The sequence below is a fragment of the Pseudorasbora parva genome, chromosome 4 (assembly GCF_024679245.1).
Source record: "Pseudorasbora parva isolate DD20220531a chromosome 4, ASM2467924v1, whole genome shotgun sequence".
Taxonomy (NCBI): domain Eukaryota; kingdom Metazoa; phylum Chordata; class Actinopteri; order Cypriniformes; family Gobionidae; genus Pseudorasbora; species Pseudorasbora parva.
The window spans coordinates 10,625,487-10,650,147 of record NC_090175.1 but is presented as its reverse complement, the minus strand read 5'-3'; the positions used below and the strand labels follow the sequence as shown (position 1 = coordinate 10,650,147).

Sequence of the window (24,661 nt, the reverse complement as noted above, 5' to 3'; positions counted from 1 at the left end):
ACCCAGACCCCCGTCAGACACTGTGAAGCCACGGGCTGTCGTGATGTCGGAGCCCAAAGCGCCCACCCCGGCCCCTGGAGACACCTATAAAGGCTGGCTCTTTAAATGGACTAATTACATCAAGGGATACCAAAGGCGATGGTTCGTCCTGAGCAATGGCTTGCTGTCTTACTACAGGTGAGAGTTTGTGGTGTGTTGTTGTTACATATCAAACTAGAGACAAAATAAGTGTTATCGGGTATCGTTTCCTTCAGGCAACAGGTCTCAGTGGCTGATAGGAACGTCTGATGTCCTAATGAACCCTTTGTGACGCTGTCAAGTGTTCTTTGGCCTTTCACCAATATATCTGATAAGGTGCAAAGATTTAGATAGCGAAATTACGTGATATTCTTGGTATGGCAAGCATTGCTGATTGCTCATACAAAACTCCAACCCTGAGTATTAAAGAGGACTTATGCCATTTTATAAAGCCTTAATTTTGTCGGAAGAGTTCACACTTGAATGTTCAAAAAACATTTTTCACATATTTCACATTGTTGCAGCTCCTCTCATCTCAGTCTGTCAGTAATGCTCTGTTTATTTCCTGTATGAAGCCCCTCCTTTTGAAAGCACAGTGTGCTCTGATTGGTCGGCTGGACCATTGCGTTGTGATTGGTCAATCACTTAAAGCGTGTTTGGCAATGCCCCGCCCCTTACCATACTTGCAAGTGTAACACACTACTAACTAACTCAACAAGGCCATTTTTCTAATAACTCTAGTCTAGTGACTTTTTTGCTTTGTAACTTTGCAGAGATTTTTCATGTTCAGAAAGCAACATTACACACTAAAGAAAGCTGAAAATGTAAAGAAAGCATAATAGGACATCTTTAAGCTTATGCACATACCCGGTGCCATGTTGTCTGTGCTGAATTGATAATGTCTTAAGTCATATGTCTTGAAGCGTAAGACTTGTGGATGCTAAACAGGGAAAAAAAAACTCAACACCTTCTGCTGTCTGTCTGTAAGATGATGCCATTTTACGTAATTAGATTTGAGTTGATCTAGTGGTAAAGCTGTATTGTGCTCTGTCAATTATTAATACTGCATGTGAGAGCGTGCAGGAGAGCCCGCATGTGTGTCTGTTTGCTCGTGCGATCCTTACTGTTTGCTCAATAGTTTGAGATGAGAGGATAAACACATTCTTTAAAATCCACCCTCATCATCTGATGTTTAACTCTGTAATTATGATAACTGAGTGAGTGTATCTGCACTGTTTTTGCTTTCCTTATTATGTTGTATTTGTACATGAATAGGGAAATGTAATGTAAATGTCATTAAACGAAAACTGTGTTAAAGCCCCGCCAAAGCAAATTTGTTTTACATCAGTGCTTCATTCAAATCGAGCTGAACAAAAAGTGCTGTGTGTGGCGCTGAACCATCGTTTCTCACAGTGACACATATATGGTGAATTATCAGACGTTTGATCATCTAACAGGCTCCAAATGCATCACCACTATGGTATTTAATGGCTCTTTGTGAATGGAAACACAACCCTTCAAACATTTGTGGCCAGTAAGTAACTTAATTCAGCAAGGACGCATTAAATTCATCAAAAGTGACAGTAAAGACATGTATAATGTTACAAAGGATTTCTATTTCAAATAAATTCTGTTATAAACTTTCTATACATCAAAACAAAAAATCCTGTATCACAGTTTACACAAAAATGTTGATAATAGAAATGTTTCTTGAGCATCAAATCATCAGATCAGAATGATTTCTGAAGGATCATGTGACACTGAATAATGATGAGTAATGTAATGTGTAATTACATTTACTGATGGAGTAATGATCCTGAAAATACATTTAAAAAATCACTGGTGTATGTAAATAAATAAAAAAACTCTTATGATTTTTAATTGAAGTAAATTTGCCTAAATCTCAAATGTTTACAGTGTGAAATGTGTATTTAAGCAGTCAAAGAGCATATTACACACTTAAGAAATGTTGCATTAAAATGTTTGTCGTACAGTCTGTTGCATATGCATCGAGTTTAAATACTGAATTTAAATGGAAACTGATTAAGTCTATATATTTTCCTTTGACAGAGGCCTGTCTGATAAACTTAGAAGTTCGTTACATAGTGTGATGTAAAAAAAAAAATCTATATTTGCACACAAAATAACTTTAAAAAAATATAGTGGAAACTTCCTAGTCATGTATAATACAGTAAACAAAGTGATTTAATTTAAAGGCACTGTCTCCAACATCAGGTTCTGAATGTTATAGTGAATAATATAAATATATATGCAATACTCTTAAGTTTTTAACTGGCTAGAAATAGTTATTTGTGATTGCAGACTAAATAATTCTTAATTACATTAAGCGCGATAACTGTCAAAGTCATGGAAATTCATGAGTCAAATGATGTGGGAAGTCTGACTGCAGCTTTACAGTGTAAATAAAAGGCATGTGTGCACATTGTCTTTTCCACCTCCGCATGACCATTTTGATTGGCTGAGTGAGTTTGGGTCACATGACTGTCTTAACAGGTCATCTCTGTTCAGGAGGATCACACGCTCTACTTAAGACTTGATTTTTAGCACTTCCTCTGGTCCTGCGGGCAGTCCTCAACAGTTTCTCATTACCCTGTGTGTGTGTGTGTGTGTGTGTGTGTGTGTGTGTGTGTGTGTGTGTGTGTGTGTGTGTGTGTGATTCATCAGGAAATGTAGGTTTCAGTTTCACGGGTTATAGGCTCTGGACTCTTGTGCCCATGGCTTGACATTTACACCCTCCATGTATTTTAGCAGTGGTGTGTAACAGTCACTCCTTCTAGCCATTTTGGTGGGTTGAATTTTATATATAATCTATCTATACATATTTCAGTTGTAGTCTTTTAAAAAGGCTTCTGAAATAATGAGCTAAGTAAATGTAGTGTTGTCAGAAATACAGATTTTTTTCAATGCATATCGATACTGAAATATCTGAAATGCTTCCAACACTTGTTTTCCGCAGAATAGATACGCAATACCAGCTGTGCTCTCTCTCTCTCTCTCTCTCTCTCTCTCTCTCTCTCTCTCTCTCTCTCTCTCTCTCTCTCTCTCTCTCTCTCTCTCTCTCTCTCTCTCTCTCTCTCTCTCTCTCTCTCTCTCTCTCTCTCTCTCTCTCTCTCTCTCTCTCTCTCTCTCTCTCTCTCTCTCTCTCTCTCTCTCTCTCTCTCTCTCTCTCTCTCTCTCTCTCTCAAATCTCTCTGACAGTGAGTTACACACAAACCCGCCTTTACTCACTCATTTCATTTGCTCGCGATGAATATTGCTGCTGTTACAGCGCTTGAATTTTGGCGTGGGATTGCGTTTATTTGCGCGTAATTTCACTCATTCCTGCACATTGTGTGCTCACACTAGGGGTGGGTGATATTGCTCCAAAATATAATTAATATAGAAAAAAATATATGTAAACAAAGTTTTATTGGTTATTGCAGCTGATAGGCAGCAGCATTTATTAGTGCAAACAAAATGAAGAGCATTGTTTATCCTTTTCCAATGAGCTACTGTCATTGATGAGAGAATATTTCATTCAAAGTGTAAATCTACTGTCATAAGGTGGTGGCAGCAGCAACACACACACACACACAGGTGAGGTGGTGGCAGCACTTCCTTCCTTTCAAATATTACACTGCGAACATCAATAACAGCTTTAAAGGTCCGATTCTTTGCGTGTTTTCGATGCTTTGATTATGTTTACAGTGTGCAATATAACATGAGTTCATGTTTCGCGTGTAAAAAAACAGCATTTTTCACACAATTGACTTATCTGTACAGCGCGGTTTCCTCTGTCCTAAAAACGGCCTGATGATTTCCTTGTTCAGCAGCTTAGCGCACTTTGCCCGGAAAGGTCCCGCCTCTTACCATAACGGGGAGATGCAAGCGCTGAATGCGCGCTCTTCTCCACGTGGGAGAGCAACAAGACCACGCCCCCTATTTTGCGTGCTCTTGTGGGCGGAGTGAACAAACGGTTCTAGTGACGTCATTACATCCCTGCACTTCCTGCTGTAGTCCAAACCGGCCGCTGGGAAAGGGAACTTCTGTTAAATAAAATATCTCGCTTGGCATTGAACTTTGAGCTTTATCATTTTACAGGTATTATTTATGCTCTAACAGCAACATTACACACAAACTAAAGTTTGAAAGATGGAATCGCGAAGAACAGGACCTTTAAGTTGTCAATGTTATGTCAGTTGTCAAGGGCAAACCTCTAAAAGGTACTAGGTACTAAATAGTCATATGAGGCTGACATGCTGCTCTTCATCAGACAGGTGTTTTTGTGCGTGCTAGGGAAAGTAAATGCACCATATGTCATTGCGTCGCTATATCATTGATGATGTGGTATGACACTTTTTTTTTAAAAGTGACACTAGCTCACACTCACATAAAGCCGCCTCTCAATACTAAATTGTTCTTTTTCACTGTTTATACAGTCAAATAAACACAAAATAATGTAAAAATGCCGGTCTTGGCAAGTATTCACATTACACAGTGAAGTGAACGTAAACAGTTCAGAAAAACACACGTGTAACAGTATAATGGGTCTGTGCGTCAAGTCTTAAAGCGACAGCAGCTTAATATTTCTGCTGACAAATTGAGATAATATAAAAAAATATCTAAATGGCAGTTTTTCCCCATGGCATCAATGTCAAAATTGTGGCTAGTGGCAAAAAACGTTAATGGCAAGCCCTGCTTGTGCCTCTGTTAAGTCGCCTGACATCTGTCTTGTGCCATGTTGTAGACCGTCCAAACTGGTCTTGGCTAAATATTTCCTGCCGAGTTTGGAAAATCCTGAGAACTGGTGAGTCATTAGTGTTGGCAAATTACAGTTAAAGATGGAAACTTTATTTATGTGTGATATATTTGGTGCTGTTTACATACAAGCGGCTTACCAGGATTACTACAACAGTGCTATTTTAGGAATATTTTATATTGTAGTATTTATTCATGTTTTTAATTAGCTTTTATTTTTATATTTTCCTTCTCAAACAACTTGCCTCGTTATAAATACAAATTAGGTTAATTGAATATTTAGCAATAAACATGAAATACCCTATATAGCATTTTTGTACTGTTTCTCATTTGATTTATCATTTTAGAGCTGGTTGGATTGATTCAGGTCTCAGAATTATCGAACAACAATTTGCTACAATAGTAAACATGGGGCTCTTTTTCAATCTGATATCAGAGACTGCGAAAGCAGCAGTAACGTATCTTCTGTCACATAAATGCTCAAGAGTGAAAGAAACTCTAGCTGAAGCCATTTCTCGAATGCTTGCCTTTCTGTGCTGATTCATGAATATTGCATCAGATGCCGAAAAACAGCTGTCAGGAGGCTTTTGTTCAAGTTTTGGCTCGCAAACTTTAAAGGGAGCCTTATGAATTCTCCTCTTTGACTATCGTTATCAAGTCTAAAACACATTGTGCCTCATTTATGAAATGAACAAATGGCCGTTTCCATGCAAAACCTTAGCATTCAGTTTGGACGTGAGGGGATGGCTACGATTAAATCTCACATCAGGTTTCAGCTCTTGCACGCAAGTTTATGAGTTAGCATGAACTTCTGTGCAGGATAGCAATTCTGGCGGAGAATTGAAATGAGCATTTGGATAATTTTCTTTTTCCATGGCTATTGGAACATGAGTAAAGTCCAAAGCCTTTACAAAATGAATAATGGCCATCTCAAGATGGCCGAACAGCCGGTGCCAGGGTGTAGTGTCTGACAAACAAACAAAAACTAAAGCTCTAAAACTATAAAGATTGACTACTGCTTGTGGATTCAGATAAAGTGTATTATGACTTGAACCATCAAGTTAACATTTAAAGGAAAAAAGAAAAAGAGCGCCTAATAATGCCAAAAGCAAATCAAAGACGAGGCGAGTTATCGGATACCGCGCCAGCAAACCAAACCTGCCTGGAGGGAAAGGGCGCTGGGAGCGCCGATAATACTTCAGAAATACTGAAAGAACTCAAATTATTTCGAATTGAAACGGCTGGAAACTTTGGTGTGCTGAGGAAGGAGGTGAGCGACATCAAATTAAATCTGGAAGATTTAAAAACAAGGGTGACTGACGCCGAACAGAGGATTGCGGACAACGAAGACCGTAATATGGATCTGACTAAGGTGCTGTTTAATGTGATGCGTAAACAAAAGTACCTTGAGGAGAAGTGTGAGGGTCTGGAAGGCCGTTCACGGAGAAATAATTTAAGAATTTACTCTGTACCGGAGAAAACAGAAGGAAGTAATATGATTGAGTTTATAGAAAAGCTTATTCGTGAACAGCTTAATATCCGGGAAGAGATTTACATTGAAAGGGCGCATCGCGCCGCAGTAACAGGTGTCTCCAAGGGACGTGTCGCGGACTTTACCAGATCAATCATCGTTTGTTTCCGTAGTTTTAAGGAGAAACAACGAGTGTTACATGCTGCATGGTCTCTAAAGGAAATTCGGATCAAGGATCAACGGATATATTTTGATGAGGATTACACCACCGAGGTTTTTAAAGAGCGCGCAAAATACAGGAGCGCAAGGAAACAACTCCAGGAGCGAAAAATCAAGTCTCGCATTCTCTACCCCGCAAAACTCATGCTGTTTTTGCACGATGGAAAGACTAAAATTTTTGAAAACCCACGAAAAGCAGCTGAGGGTCTAAAGGACTTTGGCGTAACAATGGAAGTTCCAAGAAAAGAGCCGGATTGGGACTCTGCGCTGCGGGCTGTAGGATGGCAGTCCCCCCGCAGTAAAAGCAAATATGCTCCCGCTGGGGAAATAACAGCCAGCGTTGAATCTCTTCGACTTTCCTTGGACAATTATGAAAAAAATGATAAGACAGATGGTGAATAAGGTATGTGGAGATTACATTGTGGCAAGCACTAATTTGTGTAACTGAGTGCAATGTCAGCAGTGTGTGAACATATCTGTACACAAGCTGAAAATTCAGAAGGATGTGTCTATGATTATGATGAACGTGATTTGGAGTTAAATTTATTTCCAAACATAAATGATACATGTAAATATTATACAGATGCAGAATTTATTAGTAATATAGAAACAGTTGGTTCATTTTCTCTTATTCATTTGAATTGTAGAAGCCTGTATTCGAATTTTAGTAAAATACATGACTATTTGAACACATTACAAAATAAATTTACTGTTATAGCCTTGTCTGAGACCTGGTTAACGGATACGAAAGGTGCGGAATTTTATTTTCATGGTTATGAATTGTTTCATGTTAATCGGATTAATAAGAGAGGAGGGGGGGTTGCTTTATATGTTAGTAGTGATCTGAAATGTAAAATAATTGAGTGTATGACTACTGCAATAGAAGATGTAATGGAATGTTTAACTGTTGAGATTGAAATGAAGAAACAGAGGAATATTGTTGTCACATGCATATATAGAACTCCAGGATCTAGCATTACCGTATTTAATAACAAGCTGGAGCAATTATTAGTTGGAATAAATGAAAATAAAGTGTCTATGATGTGTGGGGACTTCAATATAAATCTATTGAATGTGTCTAATCATACTGGTAGTTTAGATTTTCTAGATTTAATGTATAGCAGAGGCCTTTATCCTACTATTACTAGGCCTAGCCGAATAACCTCCAGTTGTGCCACATTAATTGATAACATTTTTGTAAATATATTGGAAAAAACGGTCAAAAGTGGTCTTTTGATAAATGACACAACTGATCATTTGCCGATATTTGTAACTTACTTATGTGAAGTAAAAACAAAAAAAGAAAAGTTTAGTAAAGTTATTAGGTTGAGAACTGAGGAAAGACTAAATAGATTTAGGGATGATCTTATGAAAGAACACTGGGACAATGTTTATAGTACAAATAATGTAAATAAGGCTTATGAATTATTTTTGGAAAAGTATCTATGGTTATATAATACACATTGCCCAATAAAAATATTTAATGATAAAGTAAGAGATAATAATAAACCTTGGTTAACGGAGGGTATATTGAAATCTTGTAAAAAGAAAAATACGCTTTATCGAAATTTTGTAAAATATCGGACAGTAAATACAGAAAAAAAATATAAAGTCTATAAAAATAAGCTGACTAATATAATGAAACGTGCAAAGAAAGATTATTATACAAATTTGTTGATGGAAAACAAAAGCAATATTAAAAGAATGTGGAAAGTTTTAAGGGAGGTAATGGGCAGTAAAGTGAATCATTGTCAGCCATTACATTTAATTAATGAACAGAACGTCGAGATAAGTGGTGAAAAAATGGCTGATGAATTTAATTCTTTTTTTGTCAATGTTGGTCCAAATCTTGCCAAAACTATACCACTATCTAATGAAAACAAAAGTTGGACAGGTGAAAGCAGAGTCATGAAATCGCTTTTTATAATTAAAGTTAGTGAGAGTGAAATTATTTCCACTGTCTCCAAATTAAAAAGTAAATTTTCATGTGATAGTGATGGCTTAGATATGTATATTGTTAAAGAAACTATACATTGCATTATTAGACCATTAAAATACATAATTAATTTGTCTTTTAATATAGGTCTCTTCCCAGATAAAATGAAGGTGGCTAAAATTATTCCCATTTTTAAATCTGGTGACCGGTATAGTCTCACAAACTATAGGCCTATATCTTTGCTTTCTCAATTTTCAAAAATTCTGGAGAAGCTTTTTGTTAAAAAAATGGATTCTTTTCTTGAAAAACATTCCGTAATAAATGATAATCAGTTTGGGTTTCGAAGTACCCGCTCAACAGCTATGGCTTTGATGAAAATCACAGAGGACATTACTACAGAATTGGAGAATAAAAATCACACAGTTGGAGTTTTTATTGACCTTAAAAAGGCCTTCGATACTCTTGATCATGGTATATTGATATCTAAATTACAGACATATGGAATTAGAGGTGTAGTATTAAATTGGATTAATAGCTACTTAGAAAATAGACAACAATATGTAGAGTATATAGGCCATGAATCTAAGTTGGAAAAAATACTGTGTGGAGTCCCTCAAGGCTCTGTGTTGGGGCCCAAATTATTTACGCTATATATTAATGACCTCTGTGAGGAATCAAAGATTTTACGGTTTGTTCTTTTTGCAGACGATACTAATTTTTTTGTATCAGGGAAGAATTTAAAAATATTAATGAAAACTATTGAACAAGAATTGGTCCTACTTCAGAAATGGTTTAATAAAAATAAATTGTCGTTAAACTTACGTAAAACAAAATTTATGCTGTTCACAAATAAAAAATGTCTTGATAATGTTCGTTTGACTTTAAATGGAATAAATATTGAAAGAGTGTCAGAATTTAAGTTTTTAGGAGTACTCATTGATGAAAAATTTAAATGGAAGTCACACATAGCTTATGTAAGAAGCAAAATTTGTAAAAACATTGCCGTTTTGAGCAAAGTAAAGATTATGTTAAATTATGAGGCAATGAGAATCCTATATTGTTCCTTTATTTTGCCACATTTTATGTATTGTTTAGAGGTATGGGGAAACTCTTATTTCACTAATTTAATGCCTTTGTTTATTTTGCAAAAAAGGGTTATAAGAATAATTAATGGAGTTGCTCCAAGAGTACATACTACAGGACTGTTTCTGAGGTCAGGACTGCTTAAATTGAAGGATTTGGTTTCTTTACAAACTATATTAGTTGTATATAAAGCAAAACATAGCCTGTTACCGCATGGATTGCAAACCCTTTTTACTTTAAATAGTGAGACAAGTAGAAGAAATAATGATTTTAAACAACCTTTTGCTGGAAATACCCTCAAACAAATGTGTGTTTCAGTTTCTGGTGTGAAAAGATGGAATTATCTAGAAAATGAATTAAAATGTTGTTCAAATATTCTTCAATTTAAATATAAGTATAAACAGAAGATATTTAATCTGTACAAAGATGAATGTAAAAAAATTTAAAATTATAACAACGATGGTTTCGTCGTTGTTTTTGTTTTGAAAGTTGTCATTATTATTGTTGTTTTTGTTTGTTTGTTCTTGTTTAAGTGTGTGTGTGTGTGTGTGTGTGTGTGTATATGTGTGTATGTGTATATGTGTATGCATATATATATATATATATATATATATGTGTATGTATGTGTGTGTATGTGTATGTATGTATATGTATATATGTATATATATGTGTATGTATATATATATACATATTTCTTTTTCTTTTTCTTATGTTGGTGAGGCCATCCAATTTGTGACTTTGTTAATATAAGAATGGGGTAGGAGTTTATAAGATTTTTTTCTTCATCCTACTCCTGTTCTTTTTGTCATGGAATGCATTTTTGTTGTTTTTGAGGATTGTTGTTGTGGCATTTCATGTTGCATTACCATGAAAAAGAGAATGCATAAATAAATAAATAAATAAATAAATAAATAAATAATAGTGTAACAACCGACCGTTTCATGGCAAATACAGAAGCATATTTAGATTCTTGTCAAATGACAAACTAGTCTAATAACAATAATACTCATAATTTACACTTTAAATAAATTCCTTTTGGCTTGTATAATGAACACCACAATGACTAACTTATCTAATGTGTATTTTATTTAATATATATTTGTATTTTCTGTCATGCTCCTGTTCTAAAAAAACATTTAAAGGGTTTGTTGTAGAGCGAGGGGAAATTATATATCGCTATAGTCCAATGTTTGTAAATGTTTTGTGTTATTCACCAGTATGTAATTGGCTATGCATATAAATGAATGTAATTGTTTGCAATTTACAAGGTTAACGGGTGTTTTTGGAGTAAGATACATTTCTCTTTCATGAGATTACTTCATCTGATCGGGTTATGTTTCTCCATGTCGTAAACTCTAGGGGTGAGGCTTCTAAAACGTGAATTTTTAGGGGCGTGATATTTAAATGATGGTTGTTTTCAGCCGCCACGTTGATCAATGTACGATTATTCGTACGGTGGGATTGGCGGCATACGAATGTTTCGTGACTCGCACGTGAACCCTGTCGTAAGATTATTTCTGTACTCCTTTCTACGTTAGATTGAGAAATGAGGCTCATTGCGTTTTATTCTGGCGTCCCTTGAATGCCTGAATGTCATTTAAACCATGTTTAAATCTAAAATTGGATATAACTATCATGACACAATTAAGTGTTTAATCTTGAACACATCTTCTCATCTCCATCCCTCTTGCTCTTCCAGTACATCCAGTAGGATGCTGCACATTGGTGGTGGTTGAGGAGATTTCCCCCTTCCATATGAAAAGCGCTTTGAGTGCCTAGAAGAGTGCTATATAAATATAATGTTATTATTATTATTATTAATTCCAGAACCCAGGCGGAGATGGGTCACACGTGTCGGGGAACCATAAACCTGGCCACAGCCAATATCGCGGTGGAGGACTCGTGCAATTTCGTCATCTCTAATGGCGGCACGCAGACATATCACCTGAAGGCCAGCTCGGAGGTGGAACGGCAGCGGTGGATCACAGCACTGGAGCTGGCCAAAGCCAAAGCTTTCCGCATGCAAGCTGAATCGGGTCAGTCACGCCCCTTACTAATACTGGGAATGGAACAGGAAACCACATTCAAGAATAGCACAACACTGCACACTCAAACAGTTTGGGGTGAAAGCCGTTTCACAGTTTTTGTTCCTCTTCTTCTTTCTCTGCAGATGATTCTGGGGACGAGTCCAGTCCTCCTGCTGCAGGACAGGGTGGAGGCTCACGCAACTCAGAGGTGCAGTCCACCCTCCGGACCCTGGGCAGCAAAGTGGAGGATCTGAGCACCTGCAACGACCTCATCGCCAAACACGGCTCTGCACTTCAACGGTCAGTCTGTCTTTCTCTACCAGATTGGATACACTTGACTATCATTCTAGTATAGGGGTCCCCAGACTCGGTCCTGGAGGGCCGCTGTCCTGCAGAGTTTAGCTCCAACCCCAATCAAACACACCTGAACCAGCTAATCAATATCTTACTAGGTCCTATAAAGACATTGATTAGCTGGTTCAAGTGTGTTTGATCAGGGTTGGACCTAAACTCTGCAGGACAGCGGCCCTCCAGGACCTACTTTGGGGGCCCCTGTTCTAATGTATAATGCATAAATAAATACTGAAAGTAAAGTCGTAGGTGCTCAACATACAATCATCTTCATTAGGTAAAGAAACTGAATGATCTGACCAGTACTGCTGCTGCGCTTGCTCATATTGCGGCCTTTGATTTTGACTTTAGCTGATGATCAATAAAATGCTGCTCTTATCTGTTGTTTTCAGTAACGTGAACTCTATTAAATCTGCATATAGTGCAAAAATTGAAGATTGGATTTATATCCATTTTGTGGAGATACAGATACATTTATGTGCCCAAGTGTAACAAAATTAGTTTTTGATAAATCCGATAACTTTGATTTACACACAGCGCGTGTGTTCTCCAGGTCATGCTTACCGGGTTGTTCATTAAAGCAGAAATGTGCCCAAGATGTCAGCTTTTAAAGTAGTTGGAGAACTTTAATTGTTCGCGTCTCGCCTCCTTCTGCCATTGTATGCTACCACGGCAAAGCACGTACGCAAAAAATGATGTCAGAAAAGAATCAGTACCAGTAATAATCAGTTATGATCTATTACTGAAGCGATACCGAATCGTCCTCGTCTGCACCGAAGAAATGGTTAATTTTCGACACTCCTATTTTCCACATGTGAATAATCTTCCTCACTGTACAATAATGGGCCTTGAATCGTTTAGAAATGGGATGTATAACTCTTCTCGGATTGATGGGCAGCCACAATTGCTTCTCTAAGATCATTGCTGAGGTCTTTCCTCCTTGGCATCATTTTAACAGCAGATCAGCAACTGTTAAAACTTCTGCTTTTATAGAGGCGATCACACTTGCTGGTGATGAATTCATCAAAGGCACTTGATTAAGCCTAGTTCAGACTGCACGATTTTCAAACTCGTCGGGTCACAGCTCTATTCACACTGCAGGACTATCTGGGGTATCATTCAGTCACTGCTGTGTTCACACTGCACGATGGTTTGACGACAGAGGAGTTCACACTGCATGACTGAACAAGAGGAAGAATCGCCGACAACTCTCTCTCTCTCCGGTGCGCAAACTACGTTTCCCAAACACACGTGCGATGTGACAAGTAAACAACGCGAGATCACATGTGCGTCAGACCGGAGTTATCGCGCGAGACTTGGAATTGTTATTAAAAATGATAAACTGCACAAAGTTTGCTTCAAATTGTATGTGCGCTGATTTGTGGAGAAAAAGAAAAAAGATTATGGCGGAAGAAATTGTTGGAGAGACAGAGGGAGCCAGGATTGTGTTCTGCAAAGACAGTTTGAGGTAAATAAATAATTATTTAATGTGCTGCTGCTGTGGCTGGATGTGCAAATGTTTGGCCTTTGTTTCTGTTTGATAGAATTGTAAATATATCTATTAAAATACTGATATTCTGCTCTAGAACTCCTCCCTGAACGTCCTGCTGCCCTGTATCTCACTCTTTCATTGGCTGTCGGTCATCGCCGATATAATTTTCAGTCAGAACGCTGTTCACACAGCAGGAGTTTGAATCGCCGACAGGTCCAGATATTTAGCATGCCAAATATCTCACCGGCGTCGGCGACTCGTCGGCGATTCTCTCTGATCGCGTCTTTGATTATTCACACTGCGTGATTGTCACTCGCGTGCACGAGCACCGATTTGCCTGTGATCTCGGGCATTTGTCGGCGATTTCGCAAAACCTGTCGGCGACTCAAAATCGGGGCAGAAATCGGGCAGTGTGAACTAGGGATGCACGATATTATCGGCACGACATCAAAATCGGCCGATAAACGCTTAAAATATAAAAATCGGCATCGGTCGATATGAAAACATTATGCCGATATGCCTTGCCGATATGATAACGTGTTGATATGCGCCTGCAACAACTCACATGTGCAAGGAGTGCTACAGATGAGACCATGTCAGCACTGCAGTCATTCTTCAAGTGAAAACAAGAAAATACATTGCATGTACAGTGATTTATATTGACTGTTTTTAAATGCTGCCTTGAATTTCTGAATGCACGTACAGAAGGACGTGACCGTCAGCAGCAGATTTGCCACGTTTTCACAACAAAACGAACCCAAAACAAGCCCAATCGCGTCTCCCCACACTCTAGCGCGTGCGGCAGCCTCCACAGCAGCAGAAGCTCCTCCAGGTCCTAGTGCCCTCCAGCTAGACCGCTATATATTTATACATGTAGTGGGGGCGCTGTTGTTACAGTAATACAATGAAAAGTAGAATACACAAATAAATTAAAGTTACTTCTTGTTCAGAATAAACAAATCAGTAATGATGTCATAAATCACAAGCATGACACTTGTAAATTAAATACTTTTATATACAGTGTATTAATCTGTAATAAAATTTTATGAAATGGATGATGAAAAATAATCCAAGGAGCTCTACAATAATTGTAGAATTAAAAGACAGCATCAATGGATGTCATGCCACCCCCACTTCATGTGCACAAACGTTACATCCAAAAATACAATATTAAGGTTACAGCTGCATCTGGGGTGAAAAATTACTGACTTTATTATTGTTATTTTCAGAGCTTTTAATATACTCTTATCATAAAAAGAACTTTATTAAAATTTATTTATCTTCAACAAGAATCCTTTTATTAAGGAGACCTCAGAAATCTGAAACCAGAATGAAAAAAAATTGTTTTTGCTCAAAATGGTGTTGTTTCCAAACAAAGGGAAAAAATAAACATATATCGGCATCGGCATCGGCATCGGCCAAAATGAGCTGAAAAATATCGGCATATCGGATATCGGCAAAAATCCAATATCGTGCATCCCTAGTGTGAACTAGGCTTTTGCAGCACCTGACCGATATTTACACTCTTAATTCCTATGGAAGCAGTAAGGGATTTAAAAAGCATTCAAATGACTAATAATAAAAATGATAAACATAAAATAATGCTTAACATCAAAATTAGAAGTACAAAAAAGTTAATTCAAATCATTATTAGTATATAAAATTATAAACAAGCAATACAAAAAATGTATATGTATGTATGATTTATTTCATCTTTGATTAACATTTCAAACAAGGAAAATATTTGTCAGCCTTTGTGCTCATATAGTGTTGATGCGATGTCGAATTTTTTGATTCTTATGTTTTCTTTCAGGTCCTTGTCTGAGCTGGAGGGAGTTCGGCTGGAAGGACAGACGAGTGAAAAGATTCGGCAGGTGACGGAGCGAGCCACACTCTTCCGTATCACCTCCAACGCCATGATCAACGTAAGACAACCAGGCAATATATTTCATAGATGCAAACTCCTCACCTTGAGGAGAGAATTCACCTTTTTGAGATCAAAACAGGTCACCTACGAGATTTGCATATATCCAATGAGAAACTTTTTTTGGGGGGGTCGTCTGTTCAGGCTGATTTTTTTTTTTTTCTCTCGTTTTGTGAAGTGACATTACACGTTAATAAAGAAATAGGGTTTAACTTATGAATTGGTGTACAAAGTATCCAAAATTGATACATTTGTAACCAGTGGGATCTTCAGTTTTGAGTGTTAATGAAGCAACATACGTTTTATCTGGTTGTTGTCATCTTGTTTTTTTGTTTATGTGTTTAGCTCCCATATCTATTGAATCCTTTTTTGTGTTTTATAAAGTGTTGTTTTGCATAAAACACACACAAAAAAACATTTGACCTCTTACCTGTTAGAATCAGTTTTCAGGCAGATGCAAAGATTTAATAGTGTCTAGAAATGAGCACGAAAAGTAAATATATAACTTGGAGAATGTTTTCTCTATCCACGCAATGTTCTCACCTTTTTTACCCCCATCCGTTTGCATTCCTGATATTTGCTTTAGGGAATTTGCTTTGTTGGTTGTCCGTTTGGCACACAGAAACCACTCTGTTAAACGTATTCTTAACGATTCTCTAACAATCTGATACCCAGGCCTGTCGGGACTTCCTATCGTTGGCTCAGGCTCACAGTAAGCGTTGGCAGAAAGCCCTGCAGGCCGAGAGAGAGCAGAGAGTCCGACTGGAGGAAACACTGGAGCAGCTCGCCAAACAACACAACCATCTGGAGCGAGCCTTCAGAGGAGCGACTGTACTGCCTCCTTCCCAGAGCAACCCTGCCATAGATAACAAAGGTACAGAGTCACTGACACAGAAAGGCTGGACGCCACAAAATAATATATAGACGAATATATAACACAGCTTTCTAACGCATTGTCTTCACTAGTTGCGCACAACGAGAAGACAACTAGTGATGTCCGACTCCAAATCGAATGACCCTTATGAGCAAATCCTTTTGAATGAATCAGTCAGATTGATTCACAAGTCAGTCACAACACACACAGTTTTCAGTAAATTAAAATGTGGAAGAAAAATATTTTTCATTTTTTGCACAAATATATATGACCATTAACAGCAATATTAAATATACACTACCACTCAAGTTTGGGGTCAGATGTTTTCTGAAAGAAGTCTCTTCTGCTCACCAAGGCTGTTTTTATATGATCAAAAATACAGTAAAAACAATACAATTACAAAAATATTTAAAATATATTGTAAAAACATTTATTTCTGTGATCAAAGCTGAATTTTCGGCATCATTATTCCAGTCTTCAGTGCCACGTGATCCGATTTGATGCTCAAGAAATATTCATATTTATCAGTGTTGAAAACAGTTGTGCTACTTAATATTTTTATGGAAACTTATTTTTCCCCCAAAAGTATTTGATGAATAGAACGTTAAAACAACAGCATTTATTTGGAATAGAAATATTTTGTAACATTATAAATGTCTGTAATGTGACAATTTGATCAGTTGAAGACATTTGAAAAAAATCTTACAGACTCCAAACTTTTGGTAAGATAAGGTAGTGTATTTTACTAAAACATTTTAATAACTGAAAAATGTTTGGATAATATAACTGATTAAGTTAATCAGATTGTATATATTTATTAAAAAAATACATTTTAATAATGTATAATTAGAACTGATTTAAATGCCTTTTTCTAGTCTTTAATAAAGGTATTGGCCAATTAAAAATTGCAATGTATCCTTTGCAGTGTTGGGTAAGTTACTCTAAAAAAGTAATTCATTACTAGTTACTAATTACATCTTCAATAGTGTAATTAGATTACTGTATAAATTACTCTCTCCAAAAAGTATTTAATTACTAATTACTTTCTAAATCCTATATCAACCTCGAGTTAAGCAATTCAAGGTTAGACATGAAACGGCTCTTTTAATTCATTCAAATAAATAATATAAAGCTACATAAATTACTCTTATTAACTTAACCAAAGTTTTAAAAATGTAAGAAGGATACATAAACATACATTTTAAAGTGAGACTTTAAATGTTGATGTTAAGTCCACTATTGTATTATGTATAATTATATTTAGTATTTAGTTTAATTACATCAGAAGTAACTGTAATTCATTTACAGAAAAAATAAGAGTAATCCCTTACTTTATTTTTTCAAGGGAAAAGTAATTAAATTACAGTAACTAATTAGTTAGTAACTAATTACACCCAACACTGATCCTTTGCGATGCATGCTGTATTAAATATTTTATATATCACCCAGAAAGATGAAATCCTGGGATCTCTAGCAATCATTTCTATATTTTAGAAAACTAGCTATGCATTTGGATATGACATACATATTTCCTGTATATATTATACTATCTGGATCCTCCGTCCCGTAGGCTCAGCTCAGGTAAAGGGCGACGCCAGTGACGAGGACGACGAGAACGAATTCTTTGACGCGTGCGAGGACGTTCAAGAGTTTATCACAGTTCCAGCAGACCCCAAATATCACAGGTCTTTATTTACTCCCTCGCTCCTGTTGTTTACTCTCATCCCTCTCTGTCCCTTAACCAACTTCTCATATAAGTGTTACTGGACCTAAGTGTGTGTCCTATGCTCTCCCTTCCCCTTCTTCCTCTCTCTCACACTCTCTGGCTCTCTCATACTCTCTTTCCATTTCTCTCAGGAGATCTGGCAGCAATGTCAGTGGAATCAGTAGCGAGCTGGGAATGGACGACGGGACGACGTCGGTAAGGCGTTATGTTTGTAGAGTTTATGTGAATCAAATTCGATTTCATGCACGGTCTAGATATAAAAAAAATCTCATAGCTGCGTTCCATCTAAAGTTGTGATTTTAAAGGGCTACTTCAGCGCTGGTAAGATGAATCTGTATTTAAACTGGATCATCAATGCAGTAGAAATGTGAAATTATTTTTGAATTTGGTGCCTTCTAGACTGAGAAAAGACGGAAAATGTATTTTTGTCTCATGGGGATGAAAGACTACAATTCCCAGAATGCTTCGCTGCCCTGTGAGGCCATTCCTTACAGTGACTGAGTTAGAGAACAGACATTACAATTAAATACTGAACGTGTCTGTTCAATATAATGAGTGAGTCGCCGCAAGAGTCTCACAGCACCAACTCAGATTAGGAGTCAGATTACATTTAACGTCATAAATGAGCTGATGAGCTCTCGTGATGAGAGCTGAGGTAATCGCGACCACACTCGCGGCATTCATTCACAACGCAAGTTCAGTCTGCCGTGTTTTAGTTCATGCCTTTGGAAGCTTAACTTTTAATTATTTAAAAATTAATTAGAGAAGTTAAAACACTTACATTGCTAAGCATCCGTTTAAATTAATGTTCAGCTGTGCTGTGAGTGTTAGATCTCCATCCCCATGCGCGGGTTCAAAACATGCGGAAATGGCTCCCTCTGCTGGCTGTAGTCTTTAGCCTTTGGCTAAACATTCCAAAGATGATACAAATATCGTCAATTTGCGTCACGGGAGGAATTTTTCCAGAAATAAAATGCCTAAATCTCTTGTCTCAGGGGAATATGAGAGGGGGGAGCACGATCATTTGATTATACTCCAGGGTTTCTACTGATACAAAGCTAATCGCTGAAGTAACCCTTTAACTTGTGCACAAAATTGGAATATCACAAAAAACATTAGCAAATAAAGGACCATTTCCTTCCCATGTGTTTAACAGAACAAAATCTTGGGAAATTGGTGAAAAATATCTGTAATAAACAAAATCGTTGTGATTTATAATTTTGAGAAAAACAATCAGGATTATTAATTTAACTATTATGCAGCATGACGAAAACTAGACTAAAATGCTCAGACATTTAGTCAACTAAAACTTAATTAAACAAAAACAGGATAGCGTTGACTAAATGTGATGATAATTAAAGTACATTTGACACAGGACTAAGACTAAATTTAAAAATAGCTGACGAAATTAACACTAGTTTTCACCCAGCGGGTCTTTTTTTTTTTTTTTTTTTTTTTAATGCAATATCCTGCAATTTTCATAAAAATAGGTTGCGAAAAACAGCCTATGATGTCTGATGTCTATGATGTCTAAAGCTCATGTTTGAACACCAATTTTTTCATCGCTCACAGCTGGACGAGCAGTCTCTAGCATCCAATCCTGAGTCTCCGCAGTCCCAGGAGGTGGTGCCTGTGAGGAAGAGACGGACCCGAATCCCGGATAAACCGAATTACTCTCTCAATCTGTGGAGCATCATGAAGAACTGTATCGGAAAAGAACTCTCCAAAATCCCTATGCCTGTATGCTCATCGCTGTCTTTATGAGAATCCCGAACAGCCCAGATCCATTGCTTTGCTTTTAACGAATCCTTTCTTGTCCCAGGTTAATTTCAACGAGCCCCTGTCCATGCTGCAGCGTCTCTCAGAGGATCTCGAGTACTACGAACTGCTGGACCGGGCGGCCAAGTGCCACAACTCTCTGGAGCAGATGTGCTATGTGGCAGCTTTTACCGTTTCCTCATACTCCACGACAGTTCACCGCACGGGCAAACCATTCAACCCTCTGCTGGGAGAGACATTTGAGCTGGACCGTCTCCAGGAGAGCGGCTACAGGTCCCTCTGTGAGCAGGTGAGTGGACATCAGCCTTTGTTTATCCTGAAATTAACGAATTGAGTTTGAAACTTAATCTCTCTCTTCAGGTTAGCCATCACCCTCCGGCTGCGGCTCATCACGCAATCTCCGAGCGAGGCTGGACCCTGAGACAGGAGATTGCCCTGGCCAGCAAGTTTAGGGGCAAATATCTCTCCATTATGCCCCTGGGTAACTATTTATGCTATTTTGGAACATGCTCATGTTCACTAACATATTATAAAACAGGAAGTATGTATGTATGTTTGATTGTCTTATGCTTGCATATATGTCTTCAAGCTGGAGTTTGTGTGGGCTCATTTTGACCTGCTTGTATGTTTCTCCAGGTTCTATTCATTGTATCTTTGAGAAGAGTAACAATCACTACACATGGAAGAAAGTCACGACCACAGTGCACAATATCATTGTCGGGAAACTCTGGATAGATCAGGTTGAGAACACAGTCTACTTAATTAGGCATATATATTTTCATATTCTCAGCATCAGTCTGTGACTGCCGGGCCGATTTATGTTGGTTACAAAATCAACTGATGGTCAATGACAGTTTTAATCTGTCATTGCCCGAAAATACATATATTTTTTCATTGTCATTTAGATTTTTATCATACAAATGTTGCCCTTAAATTGCAATATCCATAGTGTGGCATTTCATTTTATACACAAGCTCAGTTGTCTTTCTTTCGATTCAGTCAGGAGAAATAGACGTTGTAAACCACAAAACAGGCGATCGCTGTCATCTCAAATTCGCCCCGTACAGCTACTTCTCCAGAGACGTGGCCAGAAAGGTGAGTCAGCAGCTGTTCCACTGACTTCTTCCTCCCAGAATGCAGACGTGTCAGTTTTGTCCGCTTTCATTCATCACCCTTTGTACATTTTCATGTTCCATCCTTCTCTAATTGATGTCTGCTTTCGCTTCCTCCTTGTGCAATGCCTCTCTCTGTAGGTCACAGGGGTTGTGACGGATAAAGATGGGAAAGCGCACTATGTTCTGTCTGGGACGTGGGACGAGAAGATGGAGTGCTCTCGTGTGATGCAGAGCAGCAGAGGGGGGGAGAACGGCGCCGAAGGACGACAGAAAACCGTCTATCAGACACTCAAAGCCAAAGAGCTGTGGAGGAAGACTCCCCTCCCGTAAGATATTCCCAAACATATTTAAAAGAATATTGTGTTGAGCTCAATGAACTGCATGTGTCCCTCCTTTTCAATAAAAAAAGCAGAAATATAGGTTACAGTATGCAATGGAATTGAATGGTGCCAATTCATAAACATTAAAGGAAGTGTATGTAAGATTGCGGCCAAAACTGGTACTGCAATCACTTTCAAATGAGCGGTGTATCCCCCTCCTCCTGACGCGAGGTTGCCAGATTGTCTGCAGGATCAGCAGGAATGTTTGTAGATCTGCATCTGTGAAACCTGAGCAGATCTGGCAACCCGGATGCCCAAACACTACTGACTTCATGATTGGTTGATAGGTGGAGGGCGGAGCTTTAGCCCAAAACACAACATGTCAACATCAACATCAGTTGAGGACTGAGACAACAACTTTATAATGACAATAACCTGGCCGGACTACTGTTGTCAGTGATAGAAGTATTTGAAATTAACATTTCTTATTGTATAGGGACATATCAGGGCCATTTTATGATTAATTGAAATACATTTCTTACATACAGTTCCTATAAATTAATTAGGGCTGTCACAATTTCTCAATTAAATAAGTGCACTCGATTAAACAAAAAAAATCTTTGATTGCAATTTACCCATGTCGATGAACCAGCAAAATACTGTAAGTGGTGCAATCCATGGACGAGAATCCATGAACCATATTATTAGACATTTTCTAAAGCTGTAATTAAAAATGTATAAAAACTGTTTAAAAACCATACTATAGAATAGTGCTATTGTGAATTCACAAAGGCTGTGATGCAATTAAATATGCCCTGTTTTAATATATATATATATATATGGATGTATGTATCTTAATTATTTACATGCGTGTAGGTTACATGAGCGGCTCTGTTTACAGTAAGTGCTGAACTGTAATCATTTACATGTGTGGAGCACTTCTCAAATGCCAACGCTGCATATGCTGTGAGTTTGTGTTGCTTATAACGTTCACCTGGGAACACAATGTGAAAAAAAGTGCACTATGTAGTATTTTTGTAGTAAAATATCCAAAAACCACCAGGCCAGTGTTATATATTTTGTTCAGTTGAGTACTTACAATATCCAAAATGTTTCCAACTATTTGTAAATTGTTAGAAAATTGCTATTTTAACTCAGGACGGGGAAGTCTAAGCATAGCGTCTGAGGGAGTCGCCTGTCAATGGCAACATATCGGCGTTACTCTCGGTGTCCGGTTTTATTCTGCAGAAGCGCTTTACTCTTAGCAGTGTGAACAAGAGTCACAGCAGCCGCTGAGCGAACGCACAGAGTAAAATCATAATATCATTTTAAAAACACTTGAAGTTGTCCAATTTTTTAGCTTTGCTGTCATGACAAACGTAATGCCATTAAACCTAAAATCTTAAAAACTACATGCTTAAATAATATACACGTTCAACAGAACATTTATCAGGGACGTGATTTTTATGTATTTATAAATGTCTGTATGACCCATATTAATTCTTTAAATCTGAAGGGGGAAAATGCTATTTGCAAATAGATTTATAATACACACACACACACACACACACACACACACACACACACACACACACACACACACACTCTTCCCCGCAAGCGCTGTGAACTTGGATCACTTATGTGCATTTGGAAACTTTTATAATGACAGAGAAAACAGAAACATTTAGGTTAGAAATTAAAACTTAAATAAATAATAATAATAATAATTATTATTATTATTATGAATATTAATAAGTACAGATTTTTTTATTTTATAGTACTGTTTTATTGCAATTTTTTAAATTTTAATAAAATAAAAATATTTTGATATTTTTACCATTGTGTAGTCAAGTTTCAGAGAAAAACAGTTTTTTCTTGTTTAATTACATGCCTGATTAATGTAAATGCTTTTATAAAATTATAAGCTTCACCTTTCTGCCTTAAAATCAATTTAAAAGTTTATTTTTGTCATAATTAACATTATGCCTAACAGCTGTGCTTAACTTGTGTTTAGCATGCATTATTCCTTTAATGAATATTATTTTGAATACTTGACCGGACTTCCAAGGAAGGTTACAAAGTAACTAATTAATATTCGTGAGAAGTTGCATCCTTGGTTTAGTATTTAGTGCATGTTCTTTTGAGATCAAGTTTGAATTCAGCTGGAATTTTTACAAACTCTCTCTCTCTCTCTCTCTCTCTCTCTCTCTCTCTCTCTCTCTCTCTCTCTCTCTCTCTCTCTCTCTCTCTCTCTCTCTCTCTCTCTCTCTCTCTCTCTCTCTCTCCTCTCTCTCTCTCTCTCTCTCTCTCATGTGTGCAGGGATGGCGCTGAAAACATGTACTACTTCTCTACACTGGCGCTGACGTTGAATGAGCCAGAGGAGGGTGTTGCTCCCACAGACAGCAGGAGGCGGCCGGACCAGCGTCTGATGGAGCAGGGCCGCTGGGAGGAGGCCAACGCTGAGAAACAAAGACTGGAGGAGAAGCAGCGCACCGTCCGCCGAGAGAGAGAACGAGAGGCCAACCGCTCCGCCAGCCCTTCGGAAGAGGGTAAGGAGCCAGCAGATGGGGGTAAAGTCCACTTTTATTTGTCCTTCTACACGTCTCTCCTCGTTTCTTCCGTCTCTCAGCGTCTCTCGTTCACTCCCGTGTGCCTTGTCTCTGTCTTTCCCTCAAGCTCTCATTGAGGACTCCATATCTGACTCGCCTCTAAAAAGCAAGTACTCCTGTTCTACTTCGTTCTCTCTTTTTAATTGTCGTCTTCTGCGTTTTCTCCCATCTCACACAAACACACACTGTAATAGTACTTATTTGCATATTATTAAAGTAATAGTTCACCTAAAAATGAATATTTTTGTCATCTTGTTCCAAATCCGCATGACTTTTTTTCTTCTTCCGTGGAGCTTTTCCGTATAATCAACGAAAGGGAATGAAACAGTGTTATTTTAGTATCAGTAATATACTATTATTTTTTTATTTGTTTTTATTTTTTATATATTTAATACATTCAAAATAAATGTTTATCTTTTTTTCTATTTTAGTTAGTGAAATTGGTTATTTTTGTACATCTTTTGTCATTTCAGTACTTAATAAACTAAATGAAATGAGGAAATAAAATAGGTTTATTTAACGTTTATTTTATTGGAATTAGCATAAATGTTTTTTTATAGTTTTAGTTGACGGAAAAATGACAAACAACTAGTTTTGTAATACTTTTTTCTTTAAAAATGCACTCTTTATGCACCACGTGTAAAAGAAAAAGTCTTGCTGGGGTATGGAGCGGCATGAGGGTAAGTAAATGATGACAGGATTTTTATTTTTGGGCGAACTATCCCTTTAATAGGAGCACTTTCCCTGCCTCCATTATGCCATACACTCATTGTATTCTTTCTTTTCTTGTTTTTGTCCTAATTTGCATCCCCTTTTTTAATTTTTGGCTGCTCGTCTCTCAACTATGATCAGCTGAAGAAGTCGAGATTGCCAGCGAGCCCGCTGAGACCACTTACAAAAGCAAGTACCATCCCATCCCTCTCCCTAATCAGTTGTCTTTCACGTTTATCATCCAATC

At 37.5% G+C, this 24,661-nt stretch overlaps 1 protein-coding gene across 16 annotated transcripts in view; it reads left to right on the top strand.

Moving 5' to 3' along the window:
* Positions 1 to 24,661, top strand: part of osbp (oxysterol binding protein) — a 33,858-nt gene that overhangs the window by 1,111 nt on the left and 8,086 nt on the right. For 3 of the 16 annotated variants that reach the window (XM_067440856.1, XM_067440853.1, XM_067440866.1), the window contains exons 2-17: positions 7 to 177; positions 11,313 to 11,521; positions 11,656 to 11,812; positions 15,169 to 15,280; positions 15,955 to 16,153; positions 17,724 to 17,838; positions 18,011 to 18,074; positions 19,452 to 19,619; positions 19,702 to 19,947; positions 20,019 to 20,139; positions 20,295 to 20,398; positions 20,658 to 20,753; positions 20,912 to 21,099; positions 23,414 to 23,664; positions 23,771 to 23,809; positions 24,556 to 24,603. In XM_067440856.1, coding sequence (XP_067296957.1) covers positions 44 to 177; positions 11,313 to 11,521; positions 11,656 to 11,812; positions 15,169 to 15,280; positions 15,955 to 16,153; positions 17,724 to 17,838; positions 18,011 to 18,074; positions 19,452 to 19,619; positions 19,702 to 19,947; positions 20,019 to 20,139; positions 20,295 to 20,398; positions 20,658 to 20,753; positions 20,912 to 21,099; positions 23,414 to 23,664; positions 23,771 to 23,809; positions 24,556 to 24,603 — 2,251 coding nt within the window. In that variant the 5' untranslated portion in view covers positions 7 to 43. The remainder of the gene's footprint in view (positions 1 to 6; positions 178 to 11,312; positions 11,522 to 11,655; positions 11,813 to 15,168; positions 15,281 to 15,954; positions 16,154 to 17,723; positions 17,839 to 18,010; positions 18,075 to 19,451; positions 19,620 to 19,701; positions 19,948 to 20,018; positions 20,140 to 20,294; positions 20,399 to 20,657; positions 20,754 to 20,911; positions 21,100 to 23,413; positions 23,665 to 23,770; positions 23,810 to 24,555; positions 24,604 to 24,661) is intronic. The other 13 variants (XM_067440862.1, XM_067440858.1, XM_067440869.1 and 10 more) reach the window with 9 other exon arrangements.